Raw genomic sequence first — 17,729 nt, 5'->3', positions numbered from 1 at the left:
TCTCCGGGCCTCTTGCTCTCTCGCTTGCCACCAGGTTTGGCGGGGGCCTGGGCCGGCGGGGCGCTGCTCTTGTTTTGGCGGTGGCAGGGGGGCCGCCCTTGGCGACGACAGCAGCTGCACGCCGGCAGGATGTACCTGATGGCCTCAGTCTGCTTTGGTCAGCGGAGAACCACCGGGCAAGTTCTCCACCGTGTCGCCGACAGGCCGGCCTGAGACACGGGGGCACTCTTTTAGCGTGCTGAGGCGCACAGGGGAGATGATCATCTGCAACACAAACAGGGGGTAGTGCAGCCTGATGTGTGCAACCCACTCGACACGGGAAACCACCACCGCTGAAGCACCGTCCGCCAACACGAAGAGCTCTCCAAGAGCGCGCTGAACTCGTTCAGTCTTCTTCTCTCAGTAGAGTAGTCAGGAGCAGAACGATGTGATCGCTCGGCTCCAAAGCGAAAAGCTGAATATGCGCTGCATCTGCTGCCTACTTATACTCACGCTGTGATCAGCAGCAGCTGGATGCAATAATCGCATGCCAATGTGCATTGTCTCGTTTAGTTGACACTCGAAGTAGATTGGTCCCTCTAAGCGAGATCCCAATTCGTCGGTCCTCGAATGGGACCTAATTCTAAATGAAGGCTCTTTACATCTTCACGTAACTAAAAAGCAGTGTGTGTGTGTATGTTTGCAATGCTAATATACTTGTCCTGACCAAACCAAAACAGTAACATAAACTCCTTACATACATAGTCTTTAATGGAAAATTACTAGCAAATTGCTGTTTAGAAATCGTGTGGGAACAGGACCTTGTGAAAAAATACCAGTTTATAATATCAGTTTATAATAACCAGTTTATAATATCCAAAATATCAGTTATGACAATTTTCCCGGGATGAAAAGTTGCAACATTATCAGTAAATTGCCGTTATAATGCGATGTGTGAACAAACCGGTATATGAGCATGTAAAAGGTCTGTAAGAATGCACCGATGTTATAGGTATGCTTTGAGCCAATTATAAAGTTTTGACAGTGATGGCGCGATTATGTCATGCACTGTTTACAGCAATAATTTGAATAATTTTTTCTATATAAACATGAGCTAGACGGACATCTTTGACTGTTGCGGTGCATCTTCCTGCTTTACCCTGCCTTCTTTTCCATTCATCGGCGGCTCTACGTTGGATTTTATTGTGCAGCATCTCTCCTTTTTCAAGCTTTAATGCATTCTGTGAGAGCAGCCCCTCACGCCTGTCACTCAGAAGTAAAAAAAAACGTTGTCAAGTTGGACAGATAGTGAAACTAAAATGCTTCTCCTCATCCCGGCAGATGTAAAAAGCAGTGAAGCATTTAAAGGTCATTTCTGTTGATTGACATCACAGCGTTTATTGGTATTTTGGTACTGATGTGTGAACCGTATTTTAGCGGTAAAAAGATGTAAAGCATCTGTGTGTTTACCAGAAAAGTCAGTCTGAAAAGTAATCTGGTCATTTCACGGTAATTTACCAGGTTTCATGTCTGAAAGCATCAATAGTTTGACAGTTTAATTGTTTTTTTGCAGTTCCATCGGTGACACTACTGGTGCAGGAATGACATACTTCAGCTTTAAACTATCACTTCCATTGATTACTTTTCAGCAAAACAGAAGAAATGGAAAGTTGACATCATACTTTGATGCGCATCAAAGATAGTATCGCTGGGATGTGTGGGTGTTTTTTTCCTCTAAGATTTGTTGATGTCTGGAGAAATCACAAAGTAAAGCCATGGCACCAGCGCCCGTTTGAACTTCTGATGTGACATGCATCTGTTTCCATGGAGACAGCTGAAAACTCTGGGAAGTGTCTTAACTAACTCATCGGCAAGAAGTTGACTTCTATCTGAAACATACCGACAGCTGCTGCCTTCAAGACCTATTGGGAACTTCCCACTTGCAAACTCTGAACTTGCCACTGTGGTGTGATGTGTGTTCAAGTGCTGTGACTAGAATAAAATGTATGCGTTGAGCTTTCTTTAGAAGCATTTTTGTGAGGGTTAAGAGATGAACAAGTGTAATCTCTAAATTTTCTCAGTTCATGTATATTTCTGTATTATTTTTCATTCTCTTGCAGCCACAGAAAATGATGCCAGATGTGTTTTGGTCATGCTGGCCAGTTGCCTCATTAACCTGCAGCTATGCTTATCGCTATTCTTCATCATATACACAAAATGTATGCAAAAAAGTTTTCACATAAGCCTCGTTCAGACTGTTAGCCCAAATCCGATTTCTGTGCAAATCTGATCCTATTTAAATAGTCTGAACGGCAATGAACTACATGAAATCCGATTTTTGTAAATCTGTTTCGAGCTACATTCATATGTGGTATGAAATCCTATTCAAATCGCATTCCTGGAAATCCGTTTCAGTCTGACTGGTCAGATCGAATTTAGCATAGCTTTTTCACGTTCTCACTCCACATAAAGCATAAATACGTCAGATGTTTTTTGTAGAAAACATAAACATCTGAACATCTTTGCAGAAACAAGCTTGTGTTGTTGCAAAGTGCAAGTCAAGCGGAAAAAGACAACATACTGTTACACTTTAAAAAAAAATCTGTGACATTTACGGTAAAATACCGGCAGCTGTGGTTGCCAGAATTTCACCATAAAAAATATGGTAGCAACATTTTAGGTTTTACAGACTTAACTTAAATTCACAATAAAATACCACATTTCATTAACTGATGTAATGTTAATAAACCAGCATATGGAAGTACTAATATCTGTTTTGAACTATTGTAATGCACTGATAACCACCAAAAACTGGTGGTGATGAGAAAGTCACATGATGAACCAAAGCTCATCACAAACAGCTTTTCTACGAGCTGAGGAGGACAATACTTATATATAGAAGGTGCACAGTGTCATCCACACAAACACTAAACCCCATCATGGTGACACACATGATACTGAAATAATGCAATAAACATTCATTTAACATCATTAGATGTAAGATTAAACCCCAATGTACACAACTGATAAGAAAAAACTAAGAAGAAACATGTTATTTAAAAAAAAAACATAAAATATGAAGTGTCATGCATGGAATTCTGGGAGTGTCAATTTACAGTTTGTCACTGTAAATTATACAATGACTTTTTCTTTTTCACTTCCAAAAAGCTTATTTTTAACAGTATTTTACTGTAAAATTACATTAAATGTAATTACATTTATTCACCGAATATAGTATGGAAACTTACTGTTAACCAGTTAACATGTTTTTACTGTAGCATTTTACAGTCTTTTACTGTTAAAATCACAATCATTTTTTACAGTGTAGTATACGCACCTCTTTGAGTTATGAGATTGGTGGAGACGGCGGCACGGAATAAATAAAGTCACACATTCCAGCTTGCTGCATTTCTGCCGCTGCCTCATAAAACGAAATATAATCCAGTGTGAAGGCAGCATGTTGTCATGTCATAAGACAACATCTGTATTGCAGACTGTATTGCTGTTATTGTTGTTTTTTAGCATAGGCATACCACCACAATGGCATTGCCAGAGAAACCAATGCAGATATTCAGTAAAATGAAAGAGCGTTACGGGACACACACATCGGATTTGAACAGTTGCGATACACAGTGTGGACAGTAAGTCATCTAGATCGGATTCCAATCGGAAATGCACAAAATTTGGATTTGGATTGACAGTCTGAACCAGGCTTTAGTGACAGAGCTCCCATAAAAATCTAATCAAATTCAATGTAGTGCATAATAGGGCTGGGTGATATGGCTAAAAAAATGTATCAATGATATAATGTTTCATATCATTCGGTATCGATAATTTTTTGACATTTTTATAATCTTTTTTAAAACAAAGAGCAATATAATTTTTTTTTTTGACATTTAACCACTGTATTTTTAAATTAACTCAATTTATTGAGACAAACTTTTTTGTTGTTTTAACAGTCACAAAATAAAAATTAAACCAATATCTAGTTTCTAATGTTTTATATGCAGATTAAATAGGTCTTAAGGAAACTTTTGTCTTGTCTCCCGAGGCCACAGGAGAGAGCAATGAGCAAAATAGTGCAGCACATTAAATTGTCAATGCAAGGAAATGACTGTCTATAAAAAAATGTGCATTGCGTCTAAATTAACTCATATAAATCAAATATAATTGAGTAAATTGCATAAACAATTATGAACAAAACAGCATCACATATTTATGCATTGCTTAATACAAAAAGCCAAATCGCCCATCACACAGACTGCCTTTAAATCATATGAGACACAGTGAAAAGGAATAAACCTCCAAATATTTGTGACGTGTTTTCTAAACGTTTAGAAAAGTAAACCCATAGCTAATTTTACACAATGATTACAAAATTTGTCTATAAAGGTTTTTATTTCATGAAAAATTTGCTTTATTAAAGAAACTATTATTTTTAAGCTTTAGTTTCATGCTGGGGCCTGAAATGGAGGAATTTGGGTCAATACTGCTAATTAAACAATATTTTGCTGAATGTGTTTTTGTGCCGGCACCTTGGCTGGTTTAGGACTGTCATGGATAAATAAAGATGACAATAAAACCGCCAGTAGGTGGCAGCAAATCCCTGTTTTAATAACTTATTTATTGAATCATTCAAATCAAACGATTAGTTCAAAACGGCTGATTCAGTTAGAAACGAAACAAGTGAATGGACCGTTGAATCACTGGCTCACATGATTCGTTCAAAAACAGATTCATTCAAGGAATGAAACACCGCGTTGCTCTACACTGTTGTATAAAATTATTAGCATATTTATGTGCTGATATTCAGAAAAGTACATTGATTGTGCAATGAATATAAAAACATAAAAACTCATACATGGGTATTTTTTCTTTCATTGCTTGAATTATAAGGGCATTCTAACTGCATTCTAATGGGCTTCATGGCGCAGTGAGTGAATGCTTCTGGACTCTCAAAATGTGTTTTTGTTTGTTTTTTGCTAAGTCGGTGACATACTCGTCAGCTCTCCTATCGTCTCTCGGTCCCTTACAGTCATACATACAGCACAAGGACATTATGTCAGGAGAATGTCTTTAAATTCTAATCAAGGAAGGGCTGGGTGATATGGCTAAAAAAATGTATCAATGATATAATGTTTCATATCATTCGGTATCGATAATTTTTTGACATTTTTATAATCTTTTTTAAAACAAAGAGCAATATAATTTTTTTTTTTACATTTAACCACTGTATTTTTAAATTAACTCAATTTATTGAGACAAACTTTTTTGTTGTTTTAACAGTCACAAAATAAAAATTAAACCAATATCTAGTTTCTAATGTTTTATATGCAGATTAAATAGGTCTTAAGGAAACTTTTGTCTTGTCTCCCGAGGCCACAGGAGAGAGCAATGAGCAAAATAGTGCAGCACATTAAATTGTCAATGCAAGGAAATGACTGTCTATAAAAAAATGTGCATTGCGTCTAAATTAACTCATATAAATCAAATATAATTGAGTAAATTGCATAAACAATTATGAACAAAACAGCATCACATATTTATGCATTGCTTAATACAAAAAGCCAAATCGCCCATCACACAGACTGCCTTTAAATCATATGAGACACAGTGAAAAGGAATAAACCTCCAAATATTTGTGACGTGTTTTCTAAACGTTTAGAAAAGTAAACCCATAGCTAATTTTACACAATGATTACAAAATTTGTCTATAAAGGTTTTTATTTCATGAAAAATTTGCTTTATTAAAGAAACTATTATTTTTAAGCTTTAGTTTCATGCTGGGGCCTGAAATGGAGGAATTTGGGTCAATACTGCTAATTAAACAATATTTTGCTGAATGTGTTTTTGTGCCGGCACCTTGGCTGGTTTAGGACTGTCATGGATAAATAAAGATGACAATAAAACCGCCAGTAGGTGGCAGCAAATCCCTGTTTTAATAACTTATTTATTGAATCATTCAAATCAAACGATTAGTTCAAAACGGCTGATTCAGTTAGAAACGAAACAAGTGAATGGACCGTTGAATCACTGGCTCACATGACTCGTTCAAAAACAGATTCATTCAAGGAATGAAACACCGCGTTGCTCTACACTGTTGTATAAAATTATTAGCATATTTATGTGCTGATATTCAGAAAAGTACATTGATTGTGCAATGAATATAAAAACATAAAAACTCATACATGGGTATTTTTTCTTTCATTGCTTGAATTATAAGGGCATTCTAACTGCATTCTAATGGGCTTCATGGCGCAGTGAGTGAATGCTTCTGGACTCTCAAAATGTGTTTTTGTTTGTTTTTTGCTAAGTCGGTGACATACTCGTCAGCTCTCCTATCGTCTCTCGGTCCCTTACAGTCATACATACAGCACAATGACATTATGTCAGGAGAATGTCTTTAAATTCTAATCAAGGAAAAATCACACCTTCTGTTGCCTTCTTTTTAAAGAACTTCAGAAATAGCGCTTGAAACATTTTGCAAGAAACTTGCTTCAGCTTGTGGCAGCTTGTTACAGTACCGAGTTCTGATTGGCCAATCGCCGTTATTTAGTTTGAGAATTATCATAAGTAGAGAATTTTAACATTTAATTTGCACAATCAATTTTACATAATACACAACATTATTAATCTAAAGGGGATGGTTAGGGGGGATGGTGGTTTCACAGGGGGGATGCTTTTTGTAATTTTTTTCAACCAGGGGGATCCCCCCGCATCCCCCCTCAATTCGAGCCCTGCACACACCTAACATTCGATTGTACTATTTTTGCATTCAAATGCAAATGTTTATTTTAAATTAAACTAATATTCAATTTTTTATTCACAATCTCTTCATCACAGGCAGGCACAGCACTCATGTTCATGTTCATGTCTGTCTGCGTCACTCAAAGCACGTGCCTATACTACGCGCTATATAGAATTTTTTTTATATCGTTATCGAAGAAGGTGTATCGTCGATAAATATCGATATCGTTTTATCGCCCAGGCCTAGTGTATAAAGTAAAAGTCTTAAAATTAAAACATTGTTTATGAGCAGCTTCAAAATCTCATTTTGTTACATTTTAGATTTATTACTTTGTCCTCAAGCCATGATGGAACCATGCGCTAACAGCACAAAGATAAACATGGAGATAACTGGCAATTAAAACATTGTGGTGCCGTTCGTGTGCGCTCATCTTGTAAACACGATTATCCCTAGGTGACGTGACTGCAGCAAGTGACACCTGACTCGTAGAATGTTACTGCTGTGCTGTAATCATGAATGTGAAGCCGCACCTGTGGAGAGCAGAGCTCAACTCCTCCAGTCTGTGGGACTCGCTGCTGTTGCTCATTTTTGACAGGGTGTCGATCCTCTTCATGATTATCTCCAACATATCACTGATCTTCCTCAGGACACCGCGAGACTCGAGACCACCCAATACTGTTACACAAAAGAATGAGGACATGTCAGTTCAGACAGATACACAAAGCAACACGTTATGCTTACAGACATTGCTGAAAAGATCAAGGTAAGTTTCAGAAAGGGATAGTTAACTCAAAAATGAATATTATTTACTCATTGTAAACCTGTTATTCTAAAACAGTATCACTTTTTTGTCATGGAACACAAAAGGAAATGTTTAGGAGAACATATAGAAAAAATGCAGCATTGCAATAAGGCATGTTTTAGCCACTCTATATGTAATAATTATTTGTATGTATATAGGACTTTAATAGGTTTGCATGTTGTCATAGTCATTTTAGTTCATTTAATTTCTCTTAATATTTTATATGTGTAAGGTGACCATATGTCCTGGCCAGGATTTTTATATTGCCTATATATTTGAATATGATTAATAAAAAAAAAACTACCCCAAACTTTGAACAGCATTGTATAAGCTATAGCTTAGCTTGGTATATTTGTTGACTAGTTTTCACAACACTGATTTTCAGTAAGCATAAATGATACCTTACATTTTGACCTAAACTACTGCCTTTTTGTCATTTTCGAAGCTCAGCAGACCTATTTCCACTTCACTTTCATTGTATGGGGTAGATTTGTGTGCCATGAATTTGTAAACATCATCTTTTGTGTTCTACATAAAGGTTTGGAATGACACGAGGGTAAATGATGGAAGAACAGTTGACACCACAGCTATACGGGTCCCCATGCAGTTAGACCAGCACCAGTCCAGCATGGAAATTTATGTTGGCCTCAACAGAGGAAAATCACAAAACAGAGATAAGTATACTCTAGGGTTGTACTACTGAGAAAAGCTCAAAAACAAGTCATGGCAAAACAAAGAGCCTAAATGGAGACTGAACTCAAATTCGCTGGCATATTAGTTGTATTTACTCATAATACAAACAACAGGCTGAGGGTTTTATTCAACAACATTTCAAAAGCATCTCATTAGCACAGCCTCTCTCTCTCCAGAGCATCAGTGGTGAGGCAGCCTACTTCAACACGAAAGGACACAAACAGCACAATACAGGAAGGGGACCAATTAGGCTGACAGTCAAGTTTAATTTCAGAGCTTTCCGAACTCCTGCTGTCTGTTTCCCAGGAAGCTGGTGCAAGTGAGCGGATGACTCTCACCTGGCCAATTAAACAGAACACATCTATAACTGTGAGGTCAGTAGGCCTTCAGAACACTCCGCTCTGACATTCTCTGTTCCCACTCGCAGCTGAGATCATCGTGAAGTGAATGCATCTTACTAATGATAAAGGCTACAAGAACATTATAGCCAGGTTATTTCGAAAGTTTCTTTTACCCACATGAAGGCCTCCGCGGCTGATCTTCATCAGAGCTAGACTACTTTATATTGAGGTCAACACTTCTCAGAGTTGGATTTGTGAACTTTCACTGTAAGTAACATGCTCACCAAAGCATTACTCTGTGATTGTACTCACCCCTCATGTTGTTGTTTTAAACTTGCATGCATTTCTGTCATGTTTTAAATAATTTTGGGGTTAAAAAAAATAGTAGAATGCATTGATTTTCATTGTATAGAAAAACAAATGAGTCAACTAATTGGGAATACGGAAGTGTGTATTACTAGTTAGGTTGCATGTTTACATGATTGCGAATGGGCATTAAGACATGAACATAGTCTTCTTTTCTTTTTCCTTTTATTTTAAGCTGAGAAGTTGCAACAGATCTTTTCTTCCGTATTGTGACACATAGCCAAGTGAAATGGATTATCAAGACAGAAAAAAACTAAACATAGGATTGAGACTTGGTTCTGTGCTATTGGTTCTTAATTGGATGGAGGCAAATCTGAATGCGAGCTTGTAGTTAATTGTAAGAAAGTTTGTTTATGAGGACAAAATGATTGGAGAAATCCAGCAAATGTCATTAGAAAGAAAAAAAATACATGCATGGCTGAATTGTTCACAATCCGATCAATAATATGCATTTAGAATATAGATTGAATTTTCATTTCATGCCAACGTTAGGTTGACATACCATCCTAAAACTGCAACAGTCTTAAAAAAAAAAACTGTTGCATGACCTGTTAACTATTGTGACCCATCCTTAGTTAATGCACAGAAATGTCTTCACAAGGTCTGACTCGAAAGCAATTATGATTTCATACCAAACTTCAAATAGGCTGTGTGACAAAACAATGACAGATAATATCTGGTAATCTACAGTAGTTGAACTACATCCAAAAAGTTTAAAAATGTTCTGGTCCAGATGTTAACTTTGGTCTGCTAATTGAATGACCACTGAGTGCTTTTGATCTCACTGAATTTTGTGCACCGAGTGATCACATATATCAGGCCGCATAGCCATTTCATCCAAATCAATTGGAAGATGTGTAAAAACGATTGATGGGTTGGATTTGGCCTGCAGGGTGCTAGTTCAGGATGATCAGACAAACATCTTAAACACTGTTCTGCATTTTAACAAGATAAAAAAGTAAAATAATACTGGGTTTGTTTCGATGTCTTTCAGGTTAAAAAAATAAATGGGAAATTTAGTGAGTCTGTTAGTTCTAGCAGGAGAGTGTTCTGCAGGGTTTAAAACCAGAATTGTAATGCTCTTTTTTTTCTCAAATCACTAAACTGAAATCTTGTTTATTAATTAAGCAAACTGGTGATGAGTACATTTTGAGTAAGTAATAATGGAGACATCATAAATTATGCTTTGAGACCTCAGATTCCTACTGTTTACATTTGAATGTAAGCGTTAGCAGCATAAATACCACTTAGCAAAAATCCACTTAATCATATAGCTTCACAAACTTATCTTGAAAAGGTTGTGGGCAACTCTTTGGAAAAAAAAGACAAATGTTTGTTTGCTGGACTTAGATGGTTTAATCTTGTTTAGCTGGTGTTCAGCTGCCCAAAACTACAACCAGACTAGCCTGACTAGTAGAAATCAAGCAGCATGGTGGCAAATTAAGACAAGCAATCCACTATAGTTTGGAATCAGTTTTTAACTTAAAAATATCCACTGAAACAGTACACCATCTGGGCATCTTTGGCATACTATTTTCAGCACAGGTCTACCATTATTTAGGATGCAAATTTTAATCATGCATACAATTCAGGACAGATTGTATGCAAATTAGGATGCAGTGAGTGATTTTTGAATAGTTATGTAACATCGCTTTTATGTCCCTTGCACTAGATACCAAGCAAAAGGGAGAAAAGGGTTGGTAAACAACCACCATTCACATGCCAACATGCAATTTTACACTTTCAAAGTCTGGTAGTTTCTCATTCGCTCATTTACGGAGCGGTAAATCAAAATTACTGTTAGAGGTTACTGACAGAAGGACACAGACAGTGGGTTAAAAATAGCCTGGAATATTTCGTTTAGCCTAGTCATTCCGTAACTTCATTCAAACTACAGAATACAAGCAGCCTAGCAGTAAGGTATCAGAAGGCATTATGACTCAAAACTTTTCCTTTTGTGTTCCTTAATCAACCTTATTATGCATCCAGAACTTTCCAGATAGCAAATCCGGCAGCACAGTTCAGTCATTGTTGTCCATGAGAAAGTCACCAGCGTTTGTTTAATTACGAGACATGTAATGGTTATTGGGTCTGTAAATTGGGTCAGAAATCCTATTTCTGCTTTTGAGAAGTGGAGGTGGATTTTATAGTGCTTGAAGTTTTGGAATACTAATGTCTTTGAATATCCCTGCTGAACCTGAAATCCAGCATGACCTGTTTTGGTTGCTGATGCGCTGGTGTTTCATCTTGGTCAGCCAGCCCGTGTTGTAGTACTTGAGACCGGAGTCCGCCATGAGTCCAAGGTCATATTTTGACTGTTTGACTGTTTTTGGTTCTTAGCTTTTTATGTAAAGCACTATTGGTAACCCTTGGGGTTTTTAGTAGTTCTATATAAATAAATAAACCAAACCAAACCAAATTATTTTCAGTCTTGGTCTTATTATTGGCTCAAGAGCTTTTGGACTTGAACTCAGTTTTGACTTGGACCTGAGACCAGATTCAACTACTACAACACTGCAGCTACGTTTTGTAGTCTGTGTTGGCTTGCAAATATGATCCGGTCTGTGCTATCTTGTCTTTTGACAGGAACACACTGTATGTGCACTGTGGAGGTTTGCGTAACACTAACATGAAAGCAGGCTTAATTCACCCCAAAGGAAAGCATATTTTTCTGCATACACTGTCATGAGATATTCAGACCCTCTTCAGGTCTCTGTTTTGACTTCAACATGGATTCAACCCCATTCTGTTTTCGGTCATGACTTGACTTGAAGTCCACTTAAAGACCACGTCTGTGCTGGTCCACCAGACCAGCATCAACCCGACTATTACCAGCATAAACAAGCCTACACCAGCATGCAAATTCATTTTGGTCTTGTTCCAGGTCTTATCCAACTAAACTTGTCTCCAGATTGGCAAAAAGAATCCAATCTAATATAAGAATTAGTACACATTTCAGTGTTTACTATACCATAGTCAAATCCCAGCTGAGAGAAATCATTATCCCTGATTCCCAAAATCTTACCGAACCTTAAGCAATACATTTGATCTTTGTGCTGTTCTAAGGTTGACTTTAAGGCGGACACTATTTTCAAAGCTCTGGATCAGTGAACGATGCGAGCAGCGTGTGCCTACTAATCCCACTAACGTATGCTGCCTCAGCTTCCGGATGTGTTTATTAGCTTACCAAAAATCCCCTATTTGTTAAACGGCAAGGGCTGACAGAGTGATTCATGACTCCCACATGCGGCTGTATACTGCTGACTGGAGCCGGATCTTGGAAGGAATGCTTGTGTGTGCATGTTTGCAGGTGTCCGTGTTAGAAACCCATAAGACCATTATACATGTTATGTGTGGGTGAATGGGTTTGAGTAATAGAGTAATACTGTATTTAGTATTCTCTATCACAGATTATTTACAGATTTACAGTAGATTTTTGATAATTTTCATGACCATTTTCCACCCTCACTCTGACCATTAGAATCGAACAAACCAATAAGTGCTTGACTGACCAGTCTTACCTATTGAAGACACTATGTAGGCCCATATTACGGATTATGGGGCCGTGCTATGTTGGGTCTACAACCCAAAAGCCTATGCAACGTTTTAATTAACAAATTGTGGACTCTGAAGAGTACCACAATGGTTGAGGTAAGCATTTGGGACGGGATACTGATTAGCCATATCCCTGCTGAAAAACCCAGCATTGCTGGTCATCAGCATAAGGTATCTTTTGCAGGCTTGGACCAGCATGGGGCACTGACTGCTTGTTTGCTGGTTCCCAGCATGGCAAGAGCTTCACCAACTCTGTTTTGCTTGAGAACAGCATGACAATGTTGGTCCAACAGATAGACCAGCATAAACCAGCCTGGATCAACATGCAATTTGTGCTGGTTTATGCTGGATTTTTCAGCAGGAATGTGTTCATGGTCGTGATGACAATAATGTGACAATTTGTAAATCTGAATGAGGTTTTTGCAGTGTAATTTCAGTAATTGGTCTGCATGGAAAGGAAGTTTTGTATTGTTTTTGTTATGAGGGCTTTTCTCTTGTCATTCTAAACACTGTAGAGAAACATATTTCACATTTGTAAGTTAGATGTGGAGCTAGCACCACTTTCTAACCGGGGTTATGCAACTCTACTCAGGGGTGGGGTTAGCACCTCTTTTAACCCTGTACTGTGGTGCCAACATGTACGGTTACACATTATTTCTATAGTCCACTTTATACATTCTACTAACTATAAGTAACTTTGCAACTACATGTCAACTAACTCTCATTAGAATATTAGTAGACTGTTAGGTTAGGGTTAGGGCAGGGGTGTCCAATCCTGCTCCTGGAGGGCAGTCTTGCAGACTTTAGCTCCAACCAGCTTCAACACACATTCCTAGACGTTTCTAGTGAAACTGAAGACCTTGTTCATCTGGTTCAGGTGTGTATAGGGCTGGAGCTAAATAACCCTGCAGAATAATGGCCCTCCAGGAACAGGCCTTGGACACCCTTTGGTTAGGGTTAGGTTTAGTAGAATAAGTCATCATGTATTGGAAAATTTACTTATAATCAGTATAATTTCTGTTGGTTGAACATCATGGTTGTACCAATGTCCATATTCCAGGATGGCAATATCAAGATACCAGGCTCAGTCAGAGTCTTGACCTTAACCCCACTGAAAGTCTTTGGGATGTGGAGAAGACTTTACACAACCAGTCCAAAAAAAAAAAAAGTTGCACACTCTAATATTCCGTTGGGCTGCCTTTAGCTTTGGCTATATTGTTTATTCATTGTGGCATTGTTTTAAAAACATCACTGCATTTATTTCCATTAAGAGTTGCATTCATTTTTGGCTGAGATCTTGTATTGACAATGGGAGAGTTGAACCACTCTCTAAAGTCGACTCCAGCACCTCCTAAAGACACATCCTAAATAAGGTTAAGCTCAGGACTCTGTGGTGGCCAACTCATACATGAAACTTATTTTTCATGCTCACTGAACCACTGTTTCACAAATTATGCCTGGTGGATCTTGACATTGTCATCCTGGAATATGGACATGGGTACGTCTTCCAACATGGTTGTTTAAGAAGTAAAAAGCTACACACTGCATCAGTTTTGCATCTTAAACTCTTTATTTTTATTTTACATTTTTTTGGTCAGGCAGTGTGCATAGTAATCCTGTTTTCCATGATTTCTCCCCTTTTGCCACACGCTAAATGTATTCTTTTGTTCATGAATAATAAGGTACCAAGTTGCACATGCAGTACTTCATAAGGCAAGCCAATGGCAACACTTAATACAACTTTCATAGTTGTGATAACACTTAACACAACGTTCAGTGAAGTCAGAGTCTATTGCATCTTTTGAAGACTCCAAGATAAGTTTCAAGCAGCACGCTGGTAGGTAAACACTGAGTCAGTGCAGGCTGTTGGGTAAACATTCACTGCTGGTATTGCCTCACCATATTTTCTTCTTAAAATTATTATTAATATTATTATTATATCTGGTAATCAGCATTATGCCAAAAAAAATGCATTTGACTGATCTTAATTTGCACCGGACCCCAGAATATTTCTTCTAGATGGTTACCAGAACACTGTTGAGCAGTTTTTAAGAGCTAAGGTTTTTAAGTGGTTACTAGGGTGGTGCTAAGTGGTTGATAAAGTATTTTGAGGTTGCTAGGTTGCTAGGGTGTAGCACATCAGTTGCTAGGATGTCCAAAGTAGTTGCTAGCCAGCAGCTGGGATGATCAGGGTGATTGCTGAAGGCAATATGTGTTTAACAGGGTGTTCTGAGTTGTTGCAAGTTGATTGATAACTGCCTAGTTAACTATAAATATGAGCAATAAAAGTATGGCAAAGTTAATAATGTAGCTGGAAAGCACACCCACACATGCACGGCTAGGGATTAACTGAAACAGGTTTGCATGTGTGTGTGTGTGTGTGTGTGTGTGTTATTCAAGTGTTTTATAATGCATTCTCATTAAGTAAATGCAAACTGCAGGTAGTTTGGACAAAATTCTCCAAAAATAATCAAACTAGAATCAAAATTCTACACCTTACCTCTCCAACGATGATTAGTGGCGGTGAATGCCCACCTTATGAGTGCAGGTGTGAATATATTCAGCATGTCAAAACAACAAATACTTCTTTCTCTGGCAAATGAAGTGCCATATCAGTGCAATTGAAACTAGCTTTGCATATTGCTGCTGGATGAAGTCACTTGAGAGAATAAAAATAATAAGAAGGTACACGCAGGACAGAATAAAAAAGTAATGAATTCTCAATGTTCTCTTGAAAATGTAATCCCTTGCTTTCAGAGTTCTATCATGAGAAAATTATATAAATAAATATCAATAATAATCTCTTGTTTTTCACCTGCTCCACACTTCACACTCACAATCGAATACTGCAGACCCTTATTGCGTCTCATCTAGGGATGAAACGATTACCGATTTGGCGATAAATCATGATAAAATTCCCCACGGTTAGTATTACCGTTTCATATTTTAATTATCATTAAAACTGTATTCGATTACTGCATTTGAACAACTCTGGATAAATAAATATTGTCCAGCATAAAGCAAAGTTTTAAGTGACAGTGCCACGTGCGCACAGCATGCAGAGTAGTTTCGATTTGCAGTTGCTAGGGTGTTCAGAGTGGTTGCTAGGGCTTTCTTGTATGTTCAGTGTGAGTGGTGGTCCAATCCCGCTTCTGCAGGGCCAAGGTCCTGCAAATTTGAGTTCCAACCAGCACCAACACACTTGCCTAGAAGTTTTTAATGAGTCTGAAGACCTTGATTACTGTAGTTCAGGTGTGTTTAATTAGGGTTGGAGCAAAACTCTGCAGGACAGTGGCCCTCCAGAAACAGGTTTGTACACAATAGGGTGGTTGCTACTTTTTTTTTTTTTTTTGACGTTATGATATTGCATACATACGAATATAAATAAATAAATGCCTACATACATAAAAAATGAATAAAATAATACACACAATTTAACAGAAGAATTCTCCAAATTATTTACTATTGCCTCACCATATTTTCTTCTTAAAATTATTATTAATATTATTATTATATCTGGTAATCAGCATTATGCCAAAAAAAATGCATTTGACTGATCTTAATTTGCACCGGACCCCAGAATATTTCTTCTAGATGGTTACCAGAACACTGTTGAGCAGTTTTTAAGAGCTAAGGTTTTTAAGTGGTTACTAGGGTGGTGCTAAGTGGTTGATAAAGTATTTTGAGGTTGCTAGGTTGCTAGGGTGTAGCACATCAGTTGCTAGGATGTCCAAAGTAGTTGTTAGCCAGCAGCTGGGATGATCAGGGTGATTGCTGAAGGCAATATGTGTTTAACAGGGTGTTCTGAGTTGTTACAAGTTGATTGATAACTGCCTAGTTAACTATAAATATGAGCAATAAAAGTATGGCAAAGTTAATAATGTAGCTGGAAAGCACACCCACACATGCACGGCTAGGGATTAACTGAAACAGGTTTGCATGTGTGTGTGTGTGTGTGTGTGTTATTCAAGTGTATTATAATGCATTCTCATTAAGTAAATGCAAACTGCAGGTAGTTTGGACAAAATTCTCCAAAAATAATCAAACTAGAATCAAAATTCTACACCTTACCTCTCCAACGATGATTAGTGGCGGTGAATGCCCACCTTATGAGTGCAGGTGTGAATATATTCAGCATATCAAAACAACAAATACTTCTTTCTCTGGCAAATGAAGTGCCATATCAGTGCAATTGAAACTAGCTTTGCATATTGCTGCTGGATGAAGTCACTTGAGAGAAAAAAAATAAAAAAAATAAGAAGGTACACGCAGGACAGAATAAAAAAGTAATGAATTCTCAATGTTCTCTTGAAAATGTAATCCCTTGCTTTCAGAGTTCTATCATGAGAAAATTATATAAATAAATATCAATAATAATCTCTTGTTTTTCACCTGCTCCACACTTCACACTCACAATCTTTAAAATCCAGACATCATTGGTAATGTTATTGTTTTAGTGTTTATGCAAACAAAAATGTATTTTATTTGTTGTTTGTTGATTTTAAATATAAAACTTGGTGAAACAATTTATGTGTCAGTACTTTTTGAAAATCTCCGGCACATTTTAACAATACCGTGATCATACTGATAACCGTGATAATTAGGGTTGGGTATCGTTTGAATTTGATCAATTCCGATTCCGATTCTGCTTATCGATTCTGATTATTTTCGATTCCCAGTTTCGATTCCAATGTGATTAAATAATGATATCAAACATTTACCCTGTGTCTCTTTTTTGCAAACCATTTATTGGAGCTGAACAAAAATCAACAGGCTACATAAAAACTGGACTCTTTAAGAGCTGTTTGTGTGCAAAATAGAACTGCATGATTCTGGATAAATTGAGTCCCCCCCTTTTCCCCTAATGGAAGTTGTGGTTCTCTCATGATTCTGAAGAAAAAATTAGTTTCAAAAGGTGATTTACTCTATTTTAATTGCTACCGTACACATCAGAGTTTATATCTGAACTATAAACTTTTATCCCAGTACCTCTGTGATTTGAATGTTTGTAACACATAAATAATGATACTGCGTGGCTGAAAAGACTTCATTCGTGACAGATGACAGCTGCTCTTTTTCGGTCAACGGAACCCAAATTTAAATGTTCAAATCACACTGGTGTGATCGTACGCTGCACGGACGAACCAAGTGATCACAACATTGATTGCACACGTTAAAGGTTGAGGAATAAAACAGACGAATCATTGTAATTTAGGAATAGAATCACGTTGGTGTTTGAATCGTG

At 37.4% G+C, this 17,729-nt stretch overlaps 1 protein-coding gene across 1 annotated transcript in view; it reads right to left on the bottom strand.

Annotated features, from left to right (window-relative positions):
- Positions 1–17,729, bottom strand: part of LOC107558868 (alpha-1,6-mannosylglycoprotein 6-beta-N-acetylglucosaminyltransferase B-like) — a gene marked incomplete at its 3' end in the record, with an annotated part of 96,334 nt that overhangs the window by 64,944 nt on the left and 13,661 nt on the right. Inside the window, exon 3 of the mRNA XM_016242558.1 lies at positions 7,258–7,402. Coding sequence (XP_016098044.1) covers positions 7,258–7,402 — 145 coding nt within the window. The remainder of the gene's footprint in view (positions 1–7,257; positions 7,403–17,729) is intronic.

This window comes from Sinocyclocheilus grahami, unplaced genomic scaffold (assembly GCF_001515645.1).
Source record: "Sinocyclocheilus grahami isolate Dianchi unplaced genomic scaffold, SAMN03320097.WGS_v1.1 scaffold663.1, whole genome shotgun sequence".
In the NCBI taxonomy this organism is placed as follows: Eukaryota; Metazoa; Chordata; class Actinopteri; order Cypriniformes; family Cyprinidae; genus Sinocyclocheilus; species Sinocyclocheilus grahami.
This window is presented reverse-complemented; position numbering and strand designations above follow the sequence as displayed.